The following is an 18,789-nucleotide window of genomic DNA, read 5'->3' on the forward strand; positions in this document are numbered from 1 at the left end:
ATTACTAACATAGGAAACTGTTAATCATTGCTAGTTTATCTCTCTATGACTCGAAATTGTTAGTATATAATTGGTTGGTGTAAATACATAGAGAACCAGCTACATTAAAATTTATTTATTCAAAGATAAGACCAATTTAGATGGATTTCCGGACCGGAAGGACCAATAACTAACTTCAAATAGGAGTCAACGATTTTTTGCTGTTAAGAAATGAGTGAAGCCCACTTTCGTGCAGTATCAATGAGCTATGTGTCTGATCTGTTGCAGTACTTCACTTAAGAGAAACCCTAGTGAATCAATTATATTAACAGATATACTTTGCAACATTGATCTCCATCATTATACACTACATCCATGCTAGAATACTTTATTATCACAAGATTTTAACAAATATAGTGCTAAAAATATTTGGCATTGGATATTATTCATACAAGACATCTGTTACAGCTTCATATCAATATAAATGTTTAAAATAAAACATCGCTTTTATTTGTAATGTTTTATTAATTAAACAGGTACCATATCATATCCAGTTTCTCTTCGCAAATTCAGTCACCAACCATTTATACTTCTCCTTGTGATTCTCCGTCAAAACAAGCTTGGTTTTATTGAAGCTTTCCAGTTTGAACTCAGCGTCCGAACTGTCGAACGTTGTCTGTCCCTTCTCCGTCAGTATGATCATGGTGTGCATGACGGCGTGTCCGAACTGACCACGGGACCCAGCCAGCTCCAGCTCCTTCAGGAACCCGTCATAGGGAAACAGCGTAGTGTCCACACCAAGTCTCTCCAAGTTCTTGATGAACTCGCGCCAATAATACTGAATAAAATCGTCCATTTTATCTCGGATATCGTCCAAAGCAACCGAGGTCGACAGGAAAAACACCAAATCGAGAGCAATAGACCCGTAACAAGGACACTGCAGATCCAAGATGATGACCTTGGGCTCGTCATCGCCGTTGATCATGATATTGTTCATCCAGAAGTCGTTGTGACAGATAGAGCCCCAGGGCTCGTTGGTCTCGGAATCGTCGATGAAGATCTTGAAGTTCTTGACGTTGCTGACCACACGATCGGAATACTGGGCGATACTGTCGATCTCGCTGATGCGATCAAGGAGCTCCGTGAACGGATTAGCCTCACCCTCGGGGCTCTCCATCATTTTTAAGTTTGGTAGGTAGGGTTTTATTTTGGTGTCGAACAGTTCTCGGTTTTGGAGCTTGATGGCTATGGGGATGGCGTGGAACGAAGCCAGAGCCCTCAACACCGCTTTGGCCTGTGTCGTGTTGAAGCCCACGTGACGATCGACGTTGAAATAACCTAAAAAAACAAAAAAATATAGTATTTATTAAATGATTTTAACAAAAAACTGAATCGATTTCAATATATTTAGTGAATATTTAGTGAGATAATAGTTGACATTAAAATTAAATGAAGAAATGCGTATTAAACAACAATAAAATAATATTTTGAATCAAGTTCATCCACTCAGTGTCCTATATAAATAATTATTACATTTCTTTGTTGCTGTTCAATATTAATAGCTTTATACATCTACAGATAACAGCTTGGAACGTAGTAAACATCATAAACATATCGCGCCATCAGTAATCTATCATCACAACGAATAATTACATATTTTCAAACAGCATTATATCTAATTATGTAGGTACAATTTGTGAGATCTCAACTGTAACCTATCTGAATAGTGTTTTGATAAATTATTAGGAAAACATTGATATCATTAACCTTCAAAATTAAACGTTATATCGCTAATTCGGAATTTTTATGGTCACAATGAGTCTCGTTTTTTTTCTCTCTATTACAAATAAAAACGCCGTTAATAAACACGTTACGCAATATGAGGAAAGTGATCTTGCCATTTTTATTTTGGGTTTTGTCATTTAAAAACAAATGTGTTGTTGGAGGAATCTTTTTTTTAACAATGGACAGTGATGATGTAGCCAGTAAAGTATACTGAAGAATTTTTGTATGGTTGAATATATTTTAGATTGAAGCAGCTCGAAAGAGAGTGTGAAAACTAAATACTAAATATTTGTTTTTATCTTGCAGTATCACTTTACAAAACATATATCGTTGAAGTAAACCACTGTCACAATTAAAACAGTTTAATCATCAATAAACAGTCATTGGTGGTACTTCCTTCCCCAACAGTAGAACCATTAACTTCCACGCACAATTTGTCAGTTATATCACGTAAATGTTCACGGTGTTCTTCCATTTTTAGTCGAAAATGTGTTGCATTTAATATAAACTGCAATATACTGTATCGAAATATACAAGACGACCCTTACTTTTGGTGCGGGAAATATACATATTACAATTTGTAAACAATCAAGCACTTTTTGTATACTAAACATGTTTGTCCCCAGAAGATGAACAATTTCACAGTAACCAAGTACAAGAATTTAGGTAAAACCATTAAATAAACTATTATAAGCTTTGAACATTTTAAAAATATATTATTAAATATGTATAGGAATGTATCGTTTATATTGTAATATTACATGTAATATTAATATTATCTTTTATATGTAATTATTTCGATGAAAATGACAGCCATAAATTATATACTATATATAATATGTCTATGTAGAGTATATTCATAGAAAAAAAGTATATTACCCTATGATGACAGCAAAACATATGAAAATGCCAAAAATGACAAATTATCACAACTATATATATGGTAAACGTGTCAACTTCTTTAAACTCAATAGCAATTTCAAATATATGTATTTTGAGATGAATGAAATGAAAATTCACGCCTAATTTCTCAATAATGTATAATTTTAAAGATATGGGTATTGTATATCTTAAAAACCGAAAGGTGTATAAAAATTATTATACCACCATTCAATTCAGCATAAAATTCTCTATAATTCCTGAAATTTTCTTTAACCTGTCATTATTCGGTGGAAATTGACAACAAAAAATCTGAAAATGGTCTAAAATCGCAAAATTTCACGACTATATATATGGAAAAAGTGCCAAAATCTTTTATCTCGCGGATGAAGATAAAACACTCCAAATATATGCATTTTAAAGTGAATAAAACGAAAATCCATGTTAAATTACTCAATAATGTATAGTTTTAAAAATATGGGACATAAACATATATCCACTCATTTTCTGAATAAACATTTTTCATTGTATAACTTAAAAACCGAAAGGTGTATAAAAATTATTATATCACCATTCGATTCAGAATAAAATTCTCTATAATTCCTGAAATTTTCTTTACCCTATCATTATTCGGTGGAAATTGACAACAAAAAATCTGAAAATGGTCTAAAATCGCAAAATTTCACGACTATATATATGGAAAAAGTGCCAAAATCTTTTATCTCGCGGATGAAGATAAAACACTCCAAATATATGCATTTTAAAGTGAATAAAACGAAAATCCATGTTAAATTGCTCAATAATGTATAGTTTTAAAAATATGGGACATAAACATATATCCACTCATTTTCTGAATAAACATTTTTCATTGTATAACTTAAAAACCGAAAGGTGTATAAAAATTATTATATCACCATTCGATTCAGAATAAAATTCTCTATAATTCCTGAAATTTTCTTTACCCTATCATTATTCGGTGGAAATTGACAACAAAAAATCTGAAAATGGTCTAAAATCGCAAAATTTCACGACTATATATATGGAAAAAGTGCCAAAATCTTTTATCTCGCGGATGAAGATAAAACACTCCAAATATATGCATTTTAAAGTGAATAAAACGAAAATCCATGTTAAATTACTCAATAATGTATAGTTTTAAAAATATGGGACATAAACATATATCCACTCATTTTCTGAATAAACATTTTTCATTGTATAACTTAAAAACCGAAAGGTGTATAAAAATTATTATATCACCATTCGATTCAGAATAAAATTCTCTATAATTCCTGAAATTTTCTTTACCCTATCATTATTCGGTGGAAATTGACAACAAAAAATCTGAAAATGGTCTAAAATCGCAAAATTTCACGACTATATATATGGAAAAAGTGCCAAAATCTTTTATCTCGCGGATGAAGATAAAACACTCCAAATATATGCATTTTAAAGTGAATAAAACGAAAATCCATGTTAAATTACTCAATAATGTATAGTTCTAAAAATATGGGACATAAACATATATCCACTAATTTTCTGAATAAACATTTTTCATTGTATAACTTAAAAACCGAAAGGTGTATAAAAATTATTATACCACCATTCGATTCAGAATAAAATTCTCTATAATTCCTGAAATTTTCTTTACCCTATCATTATTCAGTGGAAATTGACAACAAAAAATCTGAAAATGGTCTAAAATCGCAAAATTTCACGACTATATATATGGAAAAAGTGCCGAAATCTTTTATATCGCGGATGAAGATAAAACACTTCAAATATATGCATTTTAAAGTGAATAAAACGAAAATCCATTTTAAATTACTCAATAATGTATAGTTTTAAAAATATGGGACATAAACATATATCCACTAATTTTCTGAATAAACATTTTTCATTGTATAACTTAAAAACCGAAAGGTGTATAAAAATTATTATATCACCATTCGATTCAGAATAAAATTCTCTATAATTCCTGAAATTTTCTTTACCCTATCATTATTCGGTGGAAATTGACAACAAAAAATCTGAAAATGGTCTAAAATCGCAAAATTTCACGACTATATATATGGAAAAAGTGCCGAAATCTTTTATCTCGCGGATGAAGATAAAACACTTCAAATATATGCATTTTAAAGTGAATAAAACGAAAATCCATGTTAAATTACTCAATAATGTATAGTTCTAAAAATATGGGACATAAACATATATCCACTAATTTTCTGAATCAACATTTTTCATTGTATAACTTAAAAACCGAAAGGTGTATAAAAATTATTATACCACCATTCGATTCAGAATAAAATTCTCTATAATTCCTGAAATTTTCTTTACCCTATCATTATTCAGTGGAAATTGACAACAAAAAATCTGAAAATGGTCTAAAATCGCAAAATTTCACGACTATATATATGGAAAAAGTGCCGAAATCTTTTATATCGCGGATGAAGATAAAACACTTCAAATATATGCATTTTAAAGTGAATAAAACGAAAATCCATGTTAAATTACTCAATAATGTATAGTTTTAAAAATATGGGACATAAACATATATCCACTCATTTTCTGAATAAACATTTTTCATTGTATAACTTAAAAACCGAAAGGTGTATAAAAATTATTATATCACCATTCGATTCAGAATAAAATTCTCTATAATTCCTGAAATTTTCTTTACCCTATCATTATTCGGTGGAAATTGACAACAAAAAATCTGAAAATGGTCTAAAATCGCAAAATTTCACGACTATATATATGGAAAAAGTGCCAAAATCTTTTATCTCGCAGATGAAGATAAAACACTCCAAATATATGCATTTTAAAGTGAAAAAAACGAAAATCCATGTTAAATTACTCAATAATGTACAGTTTTAAAAATATGGGACATAAACATATATCCACTCATTTTCTGAATAAACATTTTTCATTGTATAACTTAAAAACCGAAAGGTGTATAAAAATTATTATATCACCATTCGATTCAGAATAAAATTCTCTATAATTCCTGAAATTTTCTTGAACCTGTCATTATTCGGTGAAAATTGACAACAAAAAATCTGAAAATGGTCTAAAATCGCAACATTTCACGACTATATATATGGAAAAAGTGCCAAAATCTTTTATCTCTCGGATGAAGATGAAACACTCCAAAATGCATTTGTTTTGAGGTAAAAGAAACAAAAATTCATTTTAAATTCCTCTATGATTCATAGTTTTTAAGATACGTGGCATAAACAAAAATCCACTCATTTTTTTAAAACAAACTTTTCATTCCATAAAAAAAATCTAAAGGTTACACCAAAATTGTTGTACCACCATTCGATTTATCGCAGAATTATTTATGATTCCTGGCATTGTCATTAATCTACGATGATTTGGACAGAAATGGCAACGAAAAACTTGAAAATCAGCACACACTAAAGCAGCACATCACTTAGATAAAATAAATCGACGAAGATAACGAGGCTGATTGTATAATGCTTACCTAGGTCTTTTAGATTTTGCGTCAAGATAACTCCATCTTCATCCACCACCTCGCTGCCTGGATCCAAACTGATTCTGGCGCCATAGAACGACTGGAAATAGTCCAGGTCCTCGTCGATGCCCTTCTCCTTCTGGAACCGCCTCAGCGTGGGAATCACCGTGGTGTACCAGCCTATCTCCGACTTGAACGTCACCTGGGTGTTGAATATCTCCTGGGTCACCTTGTTCAAGGGCGTGCACTTGGCCACGGCGTGGTGTTCCTCTTCCTCCTTGGAGCCCGGTCTCTGTACCTTGAAGTCCACCTTGTACATGACGCTGCCGAAGTTCTCCCCGGGAGGCAGCAGCGAGGTGACGGTCTGTTCCACCACCTCCCCCTCGATTCTCCCCCTAATCAGCTCGTCCAGGTTCACAATTTTCGTAAACTTAGCCATGGTACCTGTCGCGCCGACCAAGTGTCGCACCAATCTGATTAAATCTCCGAGTGAACTTCGAGATGCCCGTCAGAATCTAGTATCTAATCTTTCCTCGCGTCTCGTCGTAGAACTCACAATAAAGTCGAACGCATCTCGCTTATTGTATCAATCACTATAATTATTATAATACGCGCCCGCCAAAACACATCAGGGCCGGCCGTGTGATTTCCAACCAGAACGACATGGCTGGGACCCGCACTGACGCCGCCTATGACCGTCTATTAACTAGCAGGGCCATCCGTAAGATGATTTATTTTTATATATCTCGCTAAATAGTTAGGAAACGCTTAGAGAAATACTCGGGCCAATTTTTCATTGTTTTCCTCATAATAGTAAACAAACAATCTGAAAACGTCACAAATTTTACCAATTCAGCAGAGTACAACCCATATGTAGATATTAGAATAACAAAAATCATAATATTTTAGGATATAAATAAAAATAAATAAAAATAAGTGTTTTATTAGTTGCCTACAATCAAAAATATACATATACATAAATTTAAACGATGAGATATGGATTAAAACTACCTAAATTTATTATGTATCACTATCCTTATTAAAAAGAAATAAGAATAGAACAAAGTCATTATTACAAGTTCGGTAGGTGATTTACTAGTTGCCTATACACAGAAGTAACCAAATAAATTTTAACTGTCAATTGGCTGTTACGAATACAATAAAACTGTTATCAAACGCTTGGTGTATCAGCTCTAACTAATATATAAACTCAAATAACTCTTAAATTTGTTACATGTCACTCTCTTTATTAACACGAGATCTTATCGTTAAAATAAAATTATTTAAACCAAATGCTCGGCTAGTGATTTACTAGTTGCCTACGCCTTATATGTAAACATATAAATTCAAATTAAGTGTTTATTAAAACACAACAAAACTCTATATATAAGCTATATATTGATCAAACGTAGAGTATATTGTGGCTAATTAATTTAAAGAAAAATAATCGAAGGACTATCGATAATTCGAAAATCACATCAAACACTCTAGTATTGAGTCAAATTCTTCACAAATAATGCCAGTTAACAGGCAGCGGATATTTGTTGTCTAATTGAGGTTAGGTGGACAAAAACATAAATAAGACGTGATGTAAAACGATATTTTATCGAGGTTTAATTAGAGAATTATCTCATAGATGATCAAAATCGAAATATACTCGAATCTACTTCATTGAACAATAGTAACTACGTGAAATGACATGGAGTAGCGCATAACTTAACTAACAGATAAAATATTTGTGCGAAGTCTAACGTATATAAGCGTAGAAACCCGACAGTTTTTAATACAAGTTTTCATTCATCATACGAAAAATTATTCGGTAAGTCTTGTGATTAACATTCCTTTATAAATTCTACAATAAATTTATTTCCTATATTGACAGTAATATATTATTATATGCAATAAATTGATGTCTATATGAGCTATTAAGCAATAAATACTATGTGATTCCTAAAATTAATTGGTTTTAATCCATCCTTATGATAACGAATTTAAGATATAGTGTATATTAATTTTTTGACATAGTGTATATGAAGTTATCTAAACAATAGGGGTTGACTTATGTCCATTTAATAAAAATTTATTAGCATGGCAAGCCAGGATCGTCATTGACTCGCGATAACTCGATTTCACTATTAATACTAGTCGAAAAAATGTTTCCCGATAACAATTGACAATGGTGTGTTTGCTCGAATTACCGCCAGCGTTATTATTCATCGTTATAAAGCCGATTTTTTAAATTTAATTCTCAGTTGTATGGTTTAACTCCGCCGCGTCAACATGCCTCCGATAGATTACTCCATCAAAGGTCTCGAGAAGGTGGTCAAGGTGGACGGCGTGGCCAAGAACGTGGAGGTATCCCGTCTCACGGCGCCCGGGGAAAATTACTTGAGTCTGGTGCTTCGGGTGAACATCGAGGTGGAGAAGGACGGTAAGACTAAGACCCTGAGCGCGGTCGCCAAGAGGATACCGATGGGCAACCAGAAGATGAACATGATGAATATCCACTCCATGAGGAACGAGATCAAGTTCTACTCGGAAATTGTCCCTATGTTTACCCAGTTCACCAGCGAGTACGGCATTGATAGCAGTCACTTGTTCGCCGGTTACTACGGTTCCCGAATGAGTCTGGACCAGTCGAAGAAGGAGGCGGACGAGAATTCGCTGCTTCTGATCGAGAATCTGATTCCGGAGGGTGAGTTGGGCAAAGATTCCGATTCGTTTGTGCTTATTCACGCCTCGGTTTTCGTTTAGGGTACAAAAATGAGGATCGTTATGTTGGTTTCGACTTGGTGACCGCCAAAGCCGTGCTCAAGAGCTTGGCGTTGTTCCATGCCATCCCTATCGGCATAAAACTAAAGAAACCCGACCAGTTCCAGTATCTGAAAGAGTTCATGGACAGCAGCCATCCCCATCATTCCGGAGGACCCGGAGGTCCTAGGGGCCCACCCGGAGGACCCCCAGGTGGTCCCAGAGGCCCACCTGGAGGACCTCCAGGACCACATGGAGGTCCCCCTGGTCCACCAGACGGGCCTGGAGGTCCACGAGGTCCTCCCCATTTCCCAGACGGTAAAAATCCCGACGAACTATTCCTCAAAGCCGTCCAAGACATACCCGAGTGTTCTCCTTACATTGTACGAATGGAACCGTTGCTGAAGAAGCCCATGGGACCTCCTGGCGGTGGTGGAACACCCAAAGAGCCATGGGCCACGATGAGTCACAGCGATTTCTGGGTGAACAACATCATGATCAAGCCCAGGCCGGGCCAAGAACCGTTGGTGAAGCTTGTGGACTTTCAGATGTCCTCGTACAAATCGCTGGGTTCCGATTTGGTGTTCTTCATGTTGAGCAGCGTGAGAAACGACGTCCAGAAAGAATATTTCGACGACTTGCTAAGGTAAGTCACACGGTACCCACTGAAGTTTCCGTACTATCATCGTTTCCCCCGCCCCAGGTACTACTACGACCAATTCACCGGATACCTGAAGAAATTCAAGTTGGATCTGAACTTCTCCTACGCTGAATACCTGGAGGAGTTGGAGGAGGCGGCCAAGGAGCACGAGTCCAAGCACGCGCTCTCGTTCACCACCATCATATTCGGAGAGAAGAACGCCACAGTCGACGTGGCCGTCGATGACGTCGACATATTCGAGCGGATGAATAGCATGATTGAGAACATGAATCAACACCAGAAGGACAAGATTGTCTCTATAGCTTCGGAGATTTGTCGAAGAAACTGGGTGTGAATTTATATTTATTAGCCTCTATTTATGTATATATAATTTATTTAGTGTACCGTCTCTGTTTGAATAAAGTTTAAAGCTTCTAAGTACATTTTTTTCCTGAGTGATCATTAATAACTTAACCTGTCCTATTCGTGTATTATTAGTTGCCTACAAATAGTAAAGCGCTTGACATTGACAGTTATTTTAATGTCAGTTTTACTGTCATTTCCTCTAAATCAATCACCAGTTAATGAAATTCAGAGAGAGAGTTAATGAAATTCAGAGAGAGACTTTTCAAAATTGAGCGCATACTATTGAAATAAAAACATGGATTTTAAATAAATTTAACATGGATTTTCGTTTTTTTAACCCGAAATACATATGTTTTGCGAGTTTTACCTTTATCTCAGAGGTACATTTTTTAGCACATTGCTCTATGTTATTCTAGACTTGTTATTTTACGAATGTTGTCCCGTTCGATGTAGTATCCTTTAAAAAATTATCTAAATTAAAAATAAATGTATGTTAAATCAAGTAATTCGTTAATAAAATGCATCTTCCAGAAAGTAGGGCGTTTACACCCTGTACATATAGATGGTACACCTTGTACACGGTGTCCTCTGATTTATAGTTTTCAAACAACTGATTTTAGTGTATGTACTTTAATGTATATTGTGTTGCCCGACCAAAATTGTAAATAAACTTTAAATCACTTAAAAGCATATCTCAATGGAACTTTTTCGCTATTGTATTGAATATTTGATTGAATATTGAATTTTTATATTGATATCATTTAACTTGGTTATTATTAACACGTTAATAAACATTCACAAAAGCTGACAATCCTGAGAAAATTCCGGTAGTGTATATTAAGTTGCCAGAACACCCAAAAAATTTTATGAAATTCCCCTCATATTTATTTCATAAAATATTAACATTATTTAAGAGACCCAATATAACATAGTGTTGTTGTTTAGTGTAATTTGTTGTCAACATCAGGTTGAATCAATGGTGCAGGTTGAATCAATGGTGCAAATTTTAAGTTTAGATCGATAATCTATAGGTTTAAAGAAGATGAAACATATTTTTTTCCTATTTACGTTTAACATTTTACTATTAAACATTTCTTATTAACATCAGATTTAGGTATAACAAGTTGACTCAGCAAGATGTTATTATTTAGTCGGTTGTGGTTTTTCTATGATTTTTTTGTGGGTTTTTTCTGTAAGTGCGAGAAATATTTTTAAAAAGGTTGCGATTAAAAGATTTATTTGCTAATTTGAACAAGGATACTTCGATTTGTTTACATCCTGACTAATTTCTATTATATCACACGCTATTGCGTATATCACGTAAGGAATGCGTAATTATAATTGTTCGAACCGATTCAAACAATAGCGGTGATAGATAAGGCGTGAGAAATCATTTTTTGAAGATAGTGTTTCAGTTATATATATGCAATTTCACACAACCAAAGTGTTTATATCAGTATCAGTTTGAATAGTATCGGTTCTCACACATTTTGGTAAGTACTCTTGATAATATTTCATTACTTTGTCGAGAAATTACAGGAATATTGTTGAATTTTGTTTACATAAGGCTGGGTAAAAAGTAATTTCCGCTTTTCCTAATATATGGCTTTAAGATCGCATATCTCCCGTAAAGTGTATTCAATGAAGCCATACTACAACGCTTTTGAAAGACACTAGTCCGTACAATATTCCAGATAAATAGGTAGTGTAATTCATTCAGTCAGTCAGTTTGAAAATAGAGATTCCGTTCCAAATTTCGTTATATTTAGATTGTTTAATTCCGAAAATAGAAATAGACAGTGCAGAATCATCAAAAATAGTGTGGTATTTATGGTGATAAGTGCTTAAGTTAACACTAGTGTCAGAACAGCTGGATACTTGGGTTGTACCTGACTTAATAGTGAAAATGTGAATGGACCAAGTTTCCATTTGTGAATAGTTGCCGAAAGGAAAGAATATGGAGCCATTTTTAAAAAGACTCAGCCTCTGACCGAAAAAAGAACAGAAATTACTTTTCCCAGTCCATTATTTGAAGTTCCCATATAACCGGAAATTTAATTTGATACTTATAGGTACAAAATCACCATGACAAGCATAGATTATTCCATAAAAGACGTGGAGAAAGTGGTGAAGGTGGACGGAGTTGTGAAAAATGTGGAGGTAAGTCGTCTGACGGCACCAGGCGAGAACTTCATAAGCTTGGTGCTTCGGGTGGACCTGGACGTGGAAAAGGACGGTCAAACCACCAAAGTCAGCAGCGTGGCCAAAAGAGTACCGTTAGCTAACAGTCGCATGATATCCATGAGCTTCCAATCGATGAAGAACGAGATCAAATTTTATTCCGAAATCATACCCATCCTGACGCGATTCTCCAATGAGTATGGTATAGACAGCGAGAGCTTGTATGCGAAATACTACGGCTCCAGGTTGAACCTGGAAGGAGCGGATGAAGAAGTTACCCGTGATGCAGTATTATTGGTTGAAAACTTGATTCCTCAGGGTAAGATCACCCGCCATAGTCTAGTCGTGACAACTAACACCATTCCTGTCACTTTATAGGGTACAGAAATGAGGACAGGTACATCGGTTTCGATATAGTGACTGCCAAAGCTCTACTGAAGAGCTTGGCTTTGTTCCACGCCATCCCCATGGCGCTGAGGGAGAAAGACCCTGAGCGATTCAAAACCATCAAGGATTTCTTGATCACCTCCATGCCGAAATTCCCACCGGGAGGACCTGGATCTCGGGGACCCCCAGGACCACCTGGGGTTCCCGACGGTGAGCCGGGGACGGACGATCCAGCCAAGAGACCACCGGGATTTCCGAATTTCCCCGAAGGACAACGTCCGGATCAATTGATCCTCAAGGCGATGCAGGACATACCCGCCTGTGCTCCATACCTGGACAGGTTGAAGGTGATGACGGAGAAACCGAGTATGGGACCGGGGTTTGGTAAGGTGGGCGTCGAGCCGTGGGCCACCATATCTCACAGTGATTTCTGGGTGAACAACATGATGGTGAAGCCCAGGGAGGGCGAGGAGCCCTTGGTGAAGCTGGTTGACTTCCAGGTGTGCGGTTACAAGTCTTTCGCGTGCGACCTGGTGTTTTTCTTGCTGACCAGCGTTAGCAACGATGTCATCAAGGAGTCTCTCGATGAACTATTGAAGTGAGTGCATCCCTATGTCTTTATTACAACGACTAACAACTGGAAACAATATTTTTTCAGATTCTATTACACCGCGCTGACTGAAAATTTGAAGCGGTTCGACGTGAACCTGGACCTGACCTACGACATCTTCCTCAAGGAACTGGAGGAAGCCGGCCGGGAGAGCGAGACCAAGCACGCGCTCTTCTTCTGCAACGTGGTATTCGGCGAGAAAAACTCTTCGGTGGACGTGGCCGTCCAGGAGGTGGACATGATGGCCAGGATGGGGAGGATGATCGAGAAGATGAGCCCCCTGGCCAAGGACAAGCTGGCTCTGATCGCATCGGTGGTCTCGAAGAGAAACTGGGTTTAGTTCGGTTACCGCCATCTGTCGAGTGATAACAAAAACAATCGTCCGTGAATAGAATCAAAACAAGTCACTTTAATTAACGGAGAAACACTTGTCACGCTTTATCGCTATTTGTCGTTAGTTAATGTTAATTGCGTTTCCCAGAGATTGTGATAATTTGTACAAACATATCTTAGATTAATATATAAACATCCTCATTCATTGTCTGACAACGTAATTCCTATGCAATGAATAATGATGTTTATGTGTTCATTCAAATTGAGAACAAAATACTTGTATTTTTAAAGTATATTTGAATAAAGCTCTTATTGGAGTCGTTTAATTACTCATTCGACCTTTCACAAGATCCCATAGTGTTTGTAACTCAACCAGTTCAATAAAACTACAGAAACAATCATTCAAACTAAATTAATTCGCTTGGAAAGGTGACGTGATCAAATAAACTAAAAAGAGATTAGAAGGAATTAACAATGGCTGATTGTCCTTGATAGTGATAAGTTTTAATGAAGAACGCTTGTGGAAACCAGTGATACCGCCTATTAGAGCAACTTCATTAATGTTATTTAAGTGTTATTCGTTAAATCCTCAGTCAAGAAAAAAAAAAGAACAATTAAGATTTTTGATTTTTGTTGTCTTGATGTCGAGAAGTCGTTTGGCCTTGACCGATTCCTTCTGTATGCCGTTACGAAAACTTACTGTCTTGTAAAATTGTATTTGTCGTATATTTTAACGGGTTATATTGAGAAATGAATAGATAGAAAAAAATATGCATTCAAATATATATAAGAATACTAATGTCACTTTACTACGCTATGAAATATATATACTCTATGCTTATTTTTTGTCTAACGATAGTTATATAGTTAAGAAACGGATACATAGGAAAAAATATGAATACAAACACATTTAAAGAAATATAATTGTCAAAATAATTAACACAGATCAAAATATCAACAGCACTTTATCAAGTATTGAAATATATATAGTCTATGATCATTTTAAGTATCTATCTTCACTTTAGCGTGAGTTATAAAGTTAAAAAATGGATAAATTTCAGAGAACAGTCTAAAATTATATCATGCATGAATTTGACCTTGAACAATGTTCAAAAAACTATAATCTAATGCCCCGCCTGCTTTGATTTTTCTGAAAAACTGTGTCATTACCATATTTGTGAAACAGTTTCGATATATAGGGAGAAAAATGTGATGCAAACGTTTTCCACAGCTTTGTTAATGTTTTTAAACTTAATTTGACTTTTTTCACCGTTATTAACATCCAAATTACGGCGGTTAATCATTGAAATTAAACTAAAAACCTGAGGTATGACAGAGGACCATCACCATAACCTTTCACAAGTCCTTGATGGATCTCTGCGCTATACTTTTCTTCAAAAAAAAAAAGACAGAAAAAGTAATGTAGGTCAAAATGCAGCGTTAATATTACGTAAATAAACACTGATAGTGGGAATTTCACCACGCAGTTCCTCGTTAACATTCATAGCATTCAATTTACGGTTAACAGGTAGATAGGAATTAATTTATTTGTCGTGATAATCACAAAACAATTAAAGTACCTATTTCGCGCGAGAACCAGTACCACAAAACGCATTGTTTCTGCTCCGAAATCTGTTTGCAAGTCATCCATAACGTTTTAAAACCCACCGTACGTGTATATATATAGATTAGTGCTCGTGCGATAGCCGTCAGTCATGGAAGCGGTATTAGAATGGGTAGAGTGGTGAAGGTCGCGGTACTAGGAAGCCGAAATCGCGGATAGGTCTCAGTTTTCGAACGAACCGGCTGAGGTAAAAAAATGCAGCTTCTCACATGACTAACTCCGCGACGGCTAGTGTATCTCGTGTTGTTCCCGTGTCGGTAAGTGGAAGCCGCGTGGCCATGTCGACGCCGAAGTACAAAATTAAAGACTTGGAAGCCGTCCTGCAAGTGGACGGTGAGCTGAAGAACGTGCGGGTGACCCGGTTATCGCCGCCCGGCGAGAACTACCTCAGCGTGGTGCTCGGGATCGAGGCGGATGTCGACAAAGACGGCCGGGTGGTGAAGAAGAACGCGGTGGCCAAGTGCATCCCGCCCGGCGAGCGGAAGTTCGTCCATTTCCACGAGCACTCGATGAAGAACGAGATCCGATGGTACACGGACATAGTGCCCCTGTTCCGGGAGTTCGCGCGAGAGCACGGCCTCTCCGGCGACCTGTTCCCCGCCTACTGGGGATCCCGAATCGGCGAGGGACCCACGCCCGACCCGGACTGCGTCTTGCTGCTGGAAAACTTGAAACCCGAAGGTAATACCGCTCACTAACATCACTCACCCGCTAACCTTCCGCGTACTCTAGGCTATGACAACGACGATCGCTACGTCGGATGCGATCTGGTCACCAGCAAGGCCGTTTTGAAGACGCTAGCTCTATTCCACGCCATCCCCCTCGGTCTGAAATATCGCAGCCCGGCGAGATTCAAAGTTTTCCGAGATTACATCGACAACTGCAAGTTTCCGGACATGGATCCGCCACCGGAGCATCACCTGGAGGACGGGGAAGATGCCTACGCCACTCCCGAGAAAGCCTTCGTCGAGGCGGTCAACAACATCCTCGAGTGCCGGCCTTACCTCGACAAATTGATACCCTACGTATCCCAGCCCATAGGTCCGCCCGACTGCAACACCATCGGCGACGAGCCGTGGTCCACCGTGAGCCACAACGACGTCTGGGTCAACAACATCATGATAAAACGCCGAAACGACGGGGAAGAACCCCTAATTAAGTTGGTGGACTTCCAGATGTGCGGTTACAAGTCCTTCGCCTTGGACGTGGTCTTCTTCCTCCTCACCAGCGTCATCAATGATGTGTTGAGGGAAAGTTTCGACGATCTAATACGGTAATCATCAAGAAACGTCAGTAAAACCTCCCATATCACTCTATTTCTCACTTCCAGGCACTACTACGAGGAACTAACCAAAAATCTAGCAACCTTCAAAGTAGATTTAGATTTAACCTACGACAAGTACCTGGAGGAACTTGAACAGGCGGCTCGCAGCTCCGAGATAGCGCACTCCCTGGTCTTCTCCAACATCGTGTTCGGAGAGAAAGGCACCGGAGTGGATATTGCCGTGGAGGAGTTCAATCCGATGGTCCACATGACCAAGATGATTCAGAACATGGGCGAAAACCAAAGAGAGAAGATCGTCCTCATAGCATCCGAATGCGCCAAAAGAAATTGGCTCTAAATATTTATGTTAATTGAAAAGTAATTAATAAAATTTGATAAATTCGTTGTTTTATATAAGTAGTTTTAATATTTCGCATCAGCAGATATCCAATCCCATGAGCAGCTTGGTTTCACCCACTTTATCCTCTTTAACTATCACTTCCGCTTTCGTATCTACAGTTTCTCCTCTCTAGCTGCTCAATAATTCGCATGGTGAAACATAAAACTATTACATAAATTTATTTTATGGTAAAAGAAATAAATAAATATCCACTCCATTTTTTAAAATACATTTTACCATTCAATTCAAAGTATAATTATTTATAACCCTCGTAATTTCCATTAATCTGCGATTATTTGCAGGGAAAAGACGGCAAACTATGAAAAATATACAGACAAGTTCTGAGAACACATGTATTTTATGTTGGGGTGAAAGAAACGAAAATCTAGGTTAAATTACTCTAGGATCTGCAATTCTGAAGATATGTGACATAAACATACTTCCAGTATAAATAAAAATTGACAAAACTTAAAAAGCAACTAACAAAATTCGATAAACTTTCTTTATTTCATATAAAAAATATCAATTATCTAATGAACATTCAATCGGCATCCACAAACATCCAGTCTTCGTTACACACCTCTTGATTTCTCGCCTGAAACTGACTAGAAGGCGTGAAAACGTATTCATCGCCAACGAACTCGTTATCAGACCAGCTGATATCCGCGTTCTTGACGTAATCCTTGTCCCAGTCCTCTTCAACAGTTATATCGCACTTGACATCGAGAAATTCCCCGTCCCAACTATCATTGCTGCTAATCGAAGATGGAGGATCATAAGAAACTCTAGGTTTATTATAGTGGGACCTATAGGACTTGTCGTAAATACGACGAAACTCTTCCTTTTTTCTCGAATAACCCTCGACATCGATTAAATCGGACTCTGTGACATCAACATAATTGTAATCAACGTCATACATTGATAAATTATCGAGGTTATTTACATTTATGCTAGAAATAATGTTATTGTATAAATCGAAAACCTCTAAGCTAGCAGGAAAATATGGTATTTCCTCCAACTGATTCCCTGAAGCCAACAGGACCCTCAGTTTGGTCAGCTCCAGGATCTCTTTAGAAATATACACCAACTGATTATCAGATATATCAAGTACTTCCAAGAAAAACAACTGATTCAAATCAGCAGGAAGCCATGACAAATGATTGTTCGAAATATACAATTCCCTCAAACTGGTAACGTTCACCAAGTTCTGAGGGAATAACGGCAAGGAGAGGTAATTGATTTTTAAAATTATGAGGTCTTTCCAGGCTGGTTTATCAAATAAGGCGTTCAGTTCCCGAAAATTATTGATGTTGTGGTCATCCAGGCAATCCTTGTTACTGATATTTAAATAACGTAGAGTGGAAATCGCCCTCAACCATTTCACATCTTTATCAATCAGACAGGAGTTCACCAATTCCAATTTGTGTAATTTATTGAAGTGCTGATCAAAATTATTGCTGACAAAATTGTAATTGGTGGCTCCATTCTGACTATAATTAAAACATTCCAAATTTAAACAGCACAAATGCAGGAACCAAACTGGAGTATTATAGAATGAGTTATGTCCTAAATTTAATTCCCTCAGCTTCAATAAGCAGTCAGGTTCCCTATCAAAATCTTTAAGCTTATTAAAAGACAAATCTAATACTTCCAAAAGAGGTAAATGATTATTATAAAAACATTCAGGTAACTCGGTTAGTTTGTTATGAGATAAATTTAGTTCTTTCAATGATGGTAAATGAAAATAGTGAGGTAAACATTCCAAATGACAATATGATAAATTAATGGTTGTAACTTCCGCCAAAGGTAACTTGAACTCGATATGTTTGTTCTGTGCGAGAGTATAAAGGAACTCTTCGCTATCCTTATTATCATCTTTAGCAGCCATACCTAAATAACCTGAAAAACAATAAATATATCATTGTCTTGAACTAGTATGAAGAAAATATTACCAATACGTATCATCCATACGCCTTAATTCATTTATATTAATTTGTATAATATACAATAATCAATTTAAACAATCAACACAACCTCAAATCTTCATTTTAAACACTATTCAAAATATCTTCGTTTTTTAACACGAGACTGTGACTTCACGGTGGAAGGAACTAA

At 36.6% G+C, this 18,789-nt stretch overlaps 4 protein-coding genes across 4 annotated transcripts; 2 read left to right on the forward strand and 2 right to left on the reverse strand.

The window, feature by feature from the left end:
• Positions 1 to 484: 484 nt before the first annotated feature.
• On the reverse strand, positions 485 to 6,821 carry LOC143204457 (uncharacterized). Its single transcript, XM_076417004.1, has 2 exons — positions 6,128 to 6,821; positions 485 to 1,317 (listed from the first exon to the last, which is right to left on the reverse strand). The coding sequence occupies exons 1-2, from the start codon at positions 6,555 to 6,557 to the stop codon at positions 524 to 526; spliced, it is 1,224 nt and encodes a 407-aa protein (XP_076273119.1). The 5' UTR covers positions 6,558 to 6,821; the 3' UTR covers positions 485 to 523.
• Positions 6,822 to 7,763: 942 nt separating this feature from the next.
• Positions 7,764 to 16,691, forward strand: LOC143204961 (uncharacterized). The gene is made up of 8 exons (XM_076417916.1): positions 7,764 to 7,937; positions 8,371 to 8,813; positions 8,873 to 9,515; positions 9,573 to 9,861; positions 15,074 to 15,142; positions 15,205 to 15,691; positions 15,743 to 16,283; positions 16,341 to 16,691. Exons 2-8 carry the CDS (start codon positions 8,399 to 8,401, stop codon positions 16,630 to 16,632), a joined length of 2,736 nt encoding a protein of 911 aa, XP_076274031.1. The 5' UTR covers positions 7,764 to 7,937; positions 8,371 to 8,398; the 3' UTR covers positions 16,633 to 16,691.
• Positions 10,749 to 13,703, forward strand: LOC143204454 (uncharacterized). Its single transcript, XM_076417002.1, has 4 exons — positions 10,749 to 11,368; positions 11,948 to 12,375; positions 12,435 to 13,041; positions 13,102 to 13,703. Exons 2-4 carry the CDS (start codon positions 11,961 to 11,963, stop codon positions 13,391 to 13,393), a joined length of 1,314 nt encoding a protein of 437 aa, XP_076273117.1. The 5' UTR covers positions 10,749 to 11,368; positions 11,948 to 11,960; the 3' UTR covers positions 13,394 to 13,703.
• A 471-nt stretch (positions 16,692 to 17,162) lies between the features above and the next one.
• Positions 17,163 to 18,766, reverse strand: LOC143204453 (uncharacterized). The gene is made up of 2 exons (XM_076417001.1): positions 18,627 to 18,766; positions 17,163 to 18,573 (listed from the first exon to the last, which is right to left on the reverse strand). Exons 1-2 carry the CDS (start codon positions 18,637 to 18,639, stop codon positions 17,216 to 17,218), a joined length of 1,371 nt encoding a protein of 456 aa, XP_076273116.1. The 5' UTR covers positions 18,640 to 18,766; the 3' UTR covers positions 17,163 to 17,215.
• Positions 18,767 to 18,789: the final 23 nt, after the last annotated feature.

Source organism: Rhynchophorus ferrugineus, unplaced genomic scaffold (assembly GCF_030347505.1).
Source record: "Rhynchophorus ferrugineus isolate W39M unplaced genomic scaffold, kcgeb_rfMv2 rfM11, whole genome shotgun sequence".
Lineage (NCBI taxonomy): Eukaryota > Metazoa > Arthropoda > Insecta > Coleoptera > Curculionidae > Rhynchophorus > Rhynchophorus ferrugineus.

Excerpts from the sequence above, each read along its gene's own strand:
- LOC143204457 (XM_076417004.1), bottom strand. The coding sequence starts at position 6,557 with ATGGCTAAGTTTACGAAAATTGTGAACCTGGACGAGCTGATTAGGGGG. Across the intron at positions 1,318-6,127 it reads GCAAAATCTAAAAGACCTAG|GTTATTTCAACGTCGATCGT; the intron begins GTAAGCATTATA and ends TTGTTTTTTTAG.
- LOC143204961 (XM_076417916.1), top strand. The coding sequence starts at position 8,399 with ATGCCTCCGATAGATTACTCCATCAAAGGTCTCGAGAAGGTGGTCAAG. Across the intron at positions 9,516-9,572 it reads TATTTCGACGACTTGCTAAG|GTACTACTACGACCAATTCA; the intron begins GTAAGTCACACG and ends CCCCCGCCCCAG. Across the intron at positions 16,284-16,340 it reads AGTTTCGACGATCTAATACG|GCACTACTACGAGGAACTAA; the intron begins GTAATCATCAAG and ends TCTCACTTCCAG.
- LOC143204454 (XM_076417002.1), top strand. The coding sequence starts at position 11,961 with ATGACAAGCATAGATTATTCCATAAAAGACGTGGAGAAAGTGGTGAAG. Across the intron at positions 12,376-12,434 it reads TGAAAACTTGATTCCTCAGG|GGTACAGAAATGAGGACAGG; the intron begins GTAAGATCACCC and ends GTCACTTTATAG. Across the intron at positions 13,042-13,101 it reads TCTCTCGATGAACTATTGAA|ATTCTATTACACCGCGCTGA; the intron begins GTGAGTGCATCC and ends ATATTTTTTCAG.